Below are 8843 nucleotides of genomic sequence, written 5' to 3'. Positions count from 1 at the left end.
ACTGGGAGGAGCGTGGCAGGAGAACTGGATGGCTGGGGACAGGGCTCAAGGGCCCCCTCTGCTGGTCAGAGGGCATCTGGGGGTGCTAAGCTGGCACCCTGGCCACCTGCCGGGTGGGCAGCCACGATGGAGGGGCTAGAAGGTCAGGGCCTCACTGCAGGCTGCGACAGTCCACCGCCCCAGGAAGGGGCTTACATGAAAGTCTCTGGGTGGGAGGGTGAGAAACAGGAAACCCACTCTAAGGTATTGGGTGAGAACTTTCTCGAAGCACAGTGGCCTGCCCAGGCAACGGGATGAGTTTTTAATTTGAGGCAAAGTCAGTCCACAATACAAAAGTCTAAAAATCAGACCCACTTTTCCCACCTGGCACCCAGGGGTTGGGGGGGTGGGGACAGTTGGGGGCTTCCTTTGCAGGCAGGAGACGGGGAGGAGCAGAGAAGGCCAGAGAAGGGGGAGAGGGAACCAGGCCCCGGAGGCCCCGCTGGAGGGAGCCTACTGCCCCTGCCCCTCTCTGGGAGCTGCCTGCCCCAGCGGCAGGCCTGCGCTGTGCGGGCCAGCGTGTGGCCAGCCCGCCCGGGTGTCTGGCCCTTGCAGGGTCAGGCACCAGCTCCATCACTTCTCCTTCTTCTCCAGCCCCTTCGATGTGGTCGCCTCTGTTCCCTCTCTGGTTTCTGTCACTGCTGCTGGATCCTTAGGATTTGACTCCTCATAACTGACCGGAAAAACAAGACATAACAACAAGGACGACACATTTAGAGAAGGGAAGGGCAGAATCTTTGTGCCCACCTCCCACCATCGCAGGAAAACCCTGGGCACACATATCCTTGGCCCAGCATGTTCCAGGACTTGGCCCGGCCCTGCCGTGCACCCTCCTCAGACCGGCTGCTGGGTTCCACTTTCTCTGTGCCTGGTGGTGCCAAGGGCAGCAGCAAGTGGAGGAGAGGTTGGGCTTGTGCAGACCCATTTTAAGCTTCCTGGACCTTCCACTGGGGAAGGAGTGGGGAAAAAGAGGGGCAGCCAGGATGACGCTACAGGACGAAGGGCTGCCTCCCAGGGCACATGACAGGAGTCAAAAAGCTTAGCCCCAGGGGCGTGGGCGGGCGGGCAGGGGGGCTGCTCTACTGACAAGTGGCAAGGTGCCACTCTTGCAGGCAGGCGCCCTGGCTTAGCTCTTCCTCTGGGCTCCACTTACTGAGCAAGTGAGTTCATGCCAAGGACAATGCTCACATTTCCTTACCACATCAACCCCATGAGGCAGGTATGTGCCCACTTCTATATGAACAAAGAGAGGTTCCGAAAGGGGAAAGTGAAGGTTTTACACTTGCCCCAGGTTATATATATACAGAGAGCAGTAACAGTGTCCACTGCTGTGCGACCAGGGCTGCTGACTCCCAATCTCAGGTGAGCCCCACAGTACTGGTGAGGCCGCTGGGGTCCTGGGGCCCTGCTCCCCCACCCCTCGGCTGGGCGCTGTGACTGCCTGGTGGTGGTGGAGCTGCCTCTTGCTGCCTGCCCCGGCAATGCTCCCTGCCCCGTACACTGGAGCAGGGGGGTCTGCCCTACCTTGGGCCCCGGGGCAGTGGGGGGAAGTGGGCAGGTGGGCACCCGCTGGGTATTACATGGCGCTGGGATTCTGCGGGCGCCGGCGGCGAGGGCCAGCTAGCTTCTGCTGCATGGAGTCCGCCAGGCTGGCTGGGGAGCCCGAGACTGTGGGGAAGTGGGTGAGCCTCGGGGTGTGAGGCAGGATTTCCGCTGAGGACTCGTAGCTGTGTGAGAGACAGACAGAGACAGAAAAAAAGAGATGGAGAGGAAAAGACTAACGAGGACAGAGATTTCTCTTCCAGGGAGCAGAAGTGGGTCTTACTTTTATCTATCTCTGCACTTTCGAACTCTGTGGAAAGAAGCCTGTGTTACTTGGAGGATAAAAAAGAAAAGATGCACCTATACAGGGAGACACTCTGCAAAAGAACAAGGATGCCCTAGATGTATACATATGTGTCCCAGGTGGCGCTAGTGGTAAAGAACCTGCCTGCCAACGCAGGAGACATAAGCGACACAGGTTCCATCTCTGGGTTGGGAAGATCCCTGGAGAAGGGAATGGCAACCCACTCCAGTAGTCTTGCCTGGAGAATCCTATGGTCAGAGGAGCCTGGCGGGCTACAGTCCATGGGGTCGCAAAGAGCTGGACACGGCTGAGACTGAGCACACACGGAGATGTTCTGCTGCTGTGGAAACATCTCTCAGACACACCGTGGTGTGAAAAATCAGGACGCAGAATGTTCCAAGAATGCCACCACCTGCATGAGAATGTGTATACACATACATGCTTTCAGGTGCAGAGATATCTCTGAATGTCCAGGGACAGAGTTGGCTTCGTGGGTGGCTGGGGTATGAGGGGGTTGGTTGTCCTGCTCATGCTATGGAATTTTGAACTATGTGAATGTGTTATCATTTAAAAAGAAGTAAATGAATAAAAAAAGGATAGTGCCACTAAAGCGAAAAGTAAAACCAAAGGTAAGGTGGAGAATTAGGGAGAGAGATGGGCAGAAGAGAAGAGAGACTATTTGCTTCTTTACCTCAAACTAAAAACCTCCTGGGGGGTGGGGGACAGAAAAGTGGGGTACCCACGTGGGCAAACTTTTACAGAAACCAAGCACCAAGTGGGTGAAGGCGGGCACCCTCAGTCCTGGCGGAGGGTGAGGGCAGGGACCGTGCTCAGGGCTCAGGCCCCACTCCTGCCCCCAGACCTGCCACCTGCTTCACCCCCAGCCTCGCCTGAGTCCACAGGGCTTTGCCAGGTCAGGAGCCCTGGGCAGGCAGGCTGGGAGCCCGGGGCTCTGAGGCAGGGCAGGGGCAGGTACGGGGGAGGGGTGAGTCACAGGCTTCCCCACAGGCAGCCAGGTGCGCAGAAAGCTCTGGCAGGCACTCGAGGGACAACCTGGAGGCCAGGCAGGTGGAGCTGGTGGAAGGCCCCCGAGTGGGCAGCTTCAGCTGCAGCTGGCAGCTATTTCTGGGTCCCTGGCGGGCGGGGCTGGTGCTGCTGGGGTGGAGACACCTGTCGGAGTCACGCAGGCCTGGGGGTCAGGGTGGGGCTGATCACGGGTGTGGCAGGTGTGCGGATGGCCACAGGGAAGGGGCAAGTGTGTGACTAAGACAGAGAGAAAGCAGCCAGCTCTGGGTTACAGCCACAGTGGCAACTGGACATAGGCTGATGCTTAACTTCTCATTGGGCATTTCCATCACACTAGAGTCCCCTGTATCACTCACGTGTGGACACTGAGGCTGGGGGCAGGGGAAGACCTGCCTGAAGTCATATGGCAGCAGGGTCGGGATGGGAACCCAGGGCTCCCGACAGTGGGGCAGCCTGGGGTGGGGAGGCTACACCAGCCAGTCCCTTCTCATGACTCAGCTGGCATCTGGTGTGGGGGCTGCCTCGAAAGCCCCAAGGCCGTTCCCACCCCTGGCTACTACTGGCCCACAGAAGGGTTCTGCTGGTGCCCATGGGCCTGGCACCCATGTGCTGATGCAAAGGGCAAGGCTGCTGGTGCAAACAGTGTTCCCCCGGAGGCATGTACCCACAGTCCCCACAGGCTCCGCCAGCAGCCTGCAGTGTTAGGCAGACCTCCGCTCCCCGCCCCCTCTTACCTGAACATTTCGGTCACTTCTCCCTTGGCCAGTGCCACCAGGACAGGAAAGCCAATACACGCAGGGACCAGATACAGGAGGGCAGGCTGTGAGAGAACAAAGGCTGGTGAGGCAATGCTGGGCAGGGCACCCGCTCAGGGCCGGGCCCATCACCCCAACTCTCTGCTGGGTGTGACTCAGGGACAGGTTCACGAAGCAAGTCAGTGCCTGGGCCTACACTGGGGCTCCTGACTTCCCTGGGAGAAGAAGCAAGAAGCCCAAAGAAACTCAATCATGCAGGGCTTTCAGGGCGCCCTGGAGTCTGGCTGGCAGCATCCCAACTGCCCAGGACACCAGGTTCCTGGTGAGCTGGTCCTACTCCCAGAGACCCTGGTCCTACTCCCAGAGACCCTGACTGCCTAGGTCTGGGGCTGGACGTCTGCACTTTTAACAACGCTCCAGGAGATGCTGTTATAATGACAATGATGATGACATAGCCGCTATGGATGGAGCACCTGCTGCGGCCTGGGATTAAGGTCACCCAGCTGGTCAGGGCCCAGAGCCTGTGAGGAGACTCCCAGTGAAGCTGGGTTTGGAGGACAGGGCAATTACACCAGCCGATCCTGTTCCCGGAGCACCTACTGTGTGCATTGAACACAGGGTCTAGAGAGTACTTTAGTCCATCTCCATACCCCCATGACCCTTCTCCTTGTGTAGAAGCGGAAGGCTCATGCTTTGGGAGTGGGGAGGGGGCAGCTCAGGCCTTGGAGAGCCTAAATGGTAAACTGGGGGTTGAACTCGGGTACCCCGACTCCAAAGCCATTCTTCTGCTCACAGTGTCTGAAAGCTGACCTCACGCTACTGCTCAGCCCTTCATGGCCCCTACTGCTCCCAGTGGCCTGACATCCTCAAGAGATGTGAACCCTGCTTCCTTCTCCAACCTCACCCGCCCTGCTCTGCACTGGCCACGTTGGTCTCATTTCAGTCCTCTTTGTCACCTGTAGCCACAGGATCTCGGCACGTGCCGTTTCTAGGATGCTCTTCCCATCTGTGCCTACTTTCCTTCTCCTTCAGACTTCAGCTCAGCAGTCACTTCTGTGGGAAAGCCTTCGCTCGCATTGAGTCAGGCCCTCTTGCTGCACACTCTTGGGCCCCCTGCAATTCTTCACGGCATTCTCTAGCAACTTGGAATGAAACATCCCTGGGCCGTTACAGTCTGGAGATTGCCTTCTGTTAGGCTGTTAACTCCACGAGGGCAGGCTCCACAGCTGTCTTCTTCACTGCTGTCTTCCTAGTACTTAGAAGAGGGCCTGGTAAATACTAAGCCAATGGCTCCCTCACAAAATTCAGAGGGTGTCCTGGAGATGACTCAGGTGAGGGTGAAGACATCGTACCTAAAGCCAAGCCTCGTTCCTAAATCCAGGCCAGCCCCTGGCTAGAGGACAGGGCTCCACAGTCCCCGGAGGCTGACCATCAGGCCATTTTCGGACTCCTGCCATGGATGGGCTATGAACTACCCCACTTCACACAGATTCTCCTTGAACCTAATTACACCCTGAGCATTTCGATCTGAGTTTTATAGATGATGCTACTGAGGTTCAGAGGGAAATGACCCGCCTACAGTCACACAGGGTGTGTAAGTGGCTGAGCTGGGATTTAAACTCGGGCAGCCGAGCTTCTTCCCCTGCATCAAGTCTTTGCTATGAGATCGGCTTTGGGCCAGGAACAACAGAAATCACGACAAAAGCCTGCATCAAGACTCAAGAGGGGCAGCCAAAGCAGTACTCAGGGAAAAGTTTATAACTCTAAGTGCATTTATGAGAAAGACTAGAAATAAACAATGTAAGTTTTCAAATCAGGAAGCCCAAAGGAGGAAAAGAATGAAGGCAAAGCAAAAATTAATAAAACAAATACAAACTTACTAAAATTTAATTTCTGAAAAGTAGAACACTTAAGAGATGACGAAATTGAGGATCAGAGGAGGAAAAAGGATCTGCCCTAAATCACACGGTTGGTCAGGATACAGACACGGATTCCTCTGTCACTAAGTCCAGTGTCTTTTCTTCATCAAGGCCAGGCTGGGCAAAATAGAGGGCTTCCTGGGAGGAAGGTGGGTAGATATTTGGCCCCACCAAGGTCTACCTCACTTAAGAGCCAACAGCAATTGAGGTGCTCCTTTGGGAAGAAGTGTTTGCTTAGTATCAGAGGGATACAAACCTATTCTTTTCTTTCCTCTCAGGCACCAGGGACCCTCTCCAAAGAAAATCAGTGTTAAGGAGAGGATGGGATGTACAGCTTGGGGCAGTGAGCTGGGGATTAGGACTCCTGGGTCTCCATCGGGCCTCGGCTTTACTCTGTGACCACAGATAGGCCATTTTTCTGTCTGGGCTTTCCTATCCATCTGTACAGTGAGAGCACCTGATCATATTAATGACCTTTCTTGGAGGTTGCTAGTCCTGGCTTGGAGTACATTTTTGATAGAGGTTAAAAAACATATAGGCAGAGGTGACCCCCTCGATAGGGAATTGCTGGCAGAGGGACTGCGTATGTCTTGGTGAGGGAGGAGGAGCTCAAAGAACAGGTTCCCCTTGTGTCCAGATCCCACCTCAAAGAAGATTTTCAGGGAAATACGCATGTGGATGATCAGGGAGAATAGCCGGGCTGCTGCTAGGCAGTAGGGTCGGCTTGTGGTCAGGAGTCTAGGGCTCCAGCCAGGGCCCAGCTTGACGCGCTGTGTCACGCAGGGAAGGCTCCTTTTCTCTCATGTCGAGGATCACCTCTCCCACCTCTGCCCCCAGCCTGTGTGAGACAGCTCCCAGTGGAGCCTTCTCTGAGTCTAAGGCAGAAGGCAAGCCTGCCACCTGGCGGCCACCTAGGGGATAGCTCTGGGCTTGGAATCTGCTGGGGCTGACAGCTGGAGAAGCCACCTCCCAAGAGGAGGCCCAAGTACTCTGTGCCTTCCTTGCCAAGTGCATGTCCCTCTCAGCTTGCACAGCTCCTGAGGTCATCTGGAGCAGATGTGAATGAAAGGGGCTTCCTCACTGGTTCTTGGTTTCTCTACTGATGGGGACCTTGAACTTTCTGTATAGTATTACTATCAATTTCACAGTGTCTCTAAGGACTCAATGAGTTAATGAGTGAAAGGGTTTAGCACAGTGCCTGGCAAACTAACAGACTAACTGGGTCAGCAGCTTTTGTGATTAATTCAAAGGTGGCTTCTTTGTGGCCGGTGCCCAGGGAAGGGAGAAAGGGAGGAGGAAGAGGGGAGGATGGAGGGAGCTCAGCAATACCAATTGGGTCAGACGTGGCTCTGAGCACTTCACTTACATTAACTCATTTCACCCTCAAACACCCCCAAGGTGGCTACAATTATTTATCCTCATTTTCTGTTTTCATGAATCAATGAGGAATCCTAAGTGTAACTTCAGACAGTAGAGCTTGGATTCCCACCAGGGCTCTCCTAAGACTCCACTCCACACAGCCTTTCCCATGACTGGGGGTTCATAACCTGGGCGTGGTCTTCATGTGACACCGGTTTGAATCCTGGCTCCACCACACTTTCCACGGAGCACCTGAACTGCAGCTCCTCATCTGTTCACAGAACCCTCACGAAGCACCAAGCAGAGCCTGGCACAAAGGAAGTGCTCTGATTTCCAGCAGAGAGCACCCCGTCTGTGGCTTTCCCCTCCCCGACTCCTCCTCTCCAGGCCACACTGACAGCTCCCAGCCTGGTCCACCTGGCAGTTCAGCACCCATCTAGGAGAAGGCAGAGCCTGGCTGGCTTGGGGAGTGATGGGAGGGAGATCCTAACATCCTATCACTTGCCTGGGGAGCAGGCAACGGGCTGAGACCGCAACAAACACCCACCCGATTCCGTTCTGTCTGCCACCACTACTGAGGCTGAGAAGCCACAGCTGGGGCCATGCAACACTGATGTGGCCCAGGAGATGTGGGCAAAAATCTGCTGAGAGGGCTCTGAGAAAGGTTTTGCCTTCCTTGATGGTCACAGGCTCGGCTGGCATCCTCCCTCCTCCCCCTTCTCACCACTAGCGTGCATGTGCTACCTGAAGCCGGGCTGTCATCTTGCAACAACTATGGGTGAAAGTTCAAGAGAATCACGGACACAACTGCTCTGCACCACTGGATCGCCTGCACATGTGACACGGGAGTCCCGGTCACCTGCAGTGAAAGCACTCCCGGTACACAGAGGGGTCGTGCTCACCTGGGCGTGCTTGAAGATGTGCATGATGAAAATGGTAAGGCCCAGGCCGAAGATGTAGGCTGCAAAGCTGGTGTAGAAGTAGGTGTGGGTGTTCTTCTTCAAGCTTCAGCAACGGCATGGGGAGACAGAGGAGGAAGGTGAGACACAAGCACTGCAGAGCCACATGCCCTCTTAGGAGAGGATCTGGGGAGACCCCGGAAGCTGTGTGGGGCTGAGGTTATGGGCTGGGGGGTGTGGAGATAGGCGTGCATTCTGGTTCTGCCCCATCTAAGCGTCTTTGGACCAGTCACTTTCCTTCCCTCAGCCTCAGTTTAATCATCTGCAAAATGGGAATGCCATACGCCATCTCCCCGATGGTTGCTGACTATCAAATGTTGTAACTGAGAACAGTGGCTATGAAGCTCAGGTCAGCATAAAAATCACCTGGACAGCATGTTAAAACATATAGAACTGTATGGGGGTTCCCTGGCGGCCTAGCAGTTAGGATTCCAGGCTTTCAACGCCATGGCCTAGGTTCAACCCCTGGTCAGGGAACTGAGATCCTACAAGCTGAGCAGCGTGGTCAAAAAAACAAAAACAAAAACCCCAAAAAACAGAACAGAGTGCTAGGCCTAGTTCCCAGGGAGTCTGATCTAACAGGTACGGGGATCTGCATTTTGGTATTTGTGTGTGTGTGTGTTTTATAACTTTATTTTTGGCTTTTAAAAAATATGTAGTTGATTTATAATATCATGTTAGTTTCAGGTGTATAACACTGTGATTCAGATATACATATATTCTTTAGATTCTCTTCCCTTAGCTGATTACAAAGTATTAAGTACAGTTTCTTGTGCTAAAGAGTAGGTCCCTGCTGGTTTGGGGCTCATGTTTTGAGGAACACAGATCAGAAACTGTAAAGCTAAGTTCTTACTTTTAACTGCAGTGGAGCTAATAGTTCAGTAACCCATCATGGATACTAAGAAGATGCTGATTACAAGGATAAAATGCCAGTGGCTTC

At 54.5% G+C, this 8843-nt stretch overlaps 1 protein-coding gene across 6 annotated transcripts in view; it reads right to left on the bottom strand.

Annotated features, from left to right (window-relative positions):
• Positions 1-280: 280 nt before the first annotated feature.
• The window catches only part of HM13 (histocompatibility minor 13), a 38155-nt gene continuing 29592 nt past the window's right edge, over positions 281-8843 (bottom strand). For 2 of the 6 annotated variants that reach the window (XR_006336917.1, XR_006336918.1), the window contains exons 10-13: positions 7847-7949; positions 3646-3731; positions 1564-1766; positions 576-712 (exon numbers count right to left, since the gene is read on the bottom strand). Coding sequence is in view for 4 of the 6 variants with exons in the window: in XM_043883093.1 (XP_043739028.1) it covers positions 613-712; positions 1620-1766; positions 3646-3731; positions 7847-7949 (436 nt within the window). In the remaining 2 variants the exon portion in view is untranslated. Of the gene's footprint in view, positions 713-1563; positions 1767-3645; positions 3732-4842; positions 4885-7846; positions 7950-8843 lie in introns of those variants that run through there. The other 4 variants (XM_043883090.1, XM_043883091.1, XM_043883093.1 and 1 more) reach the window with 3 other exon arrangements.

This window comes from Cervus elaphus, chromosome 23, assembly GCF_910594005.1.
Source record: "Cervus elaphus chromosome 23, mCerEla1.1, whole genome shotgun sequence".
NCBI lineage: Eukaryota > Metazoa > Chordata > Mammalia > Artiodactyla > Cervidae > Cervus > Cervus elaphus.
Note: the sequence above shows the minus strand (reverse complement) of the source record. Positions and strands in the feature narration are given on the sequence as shown.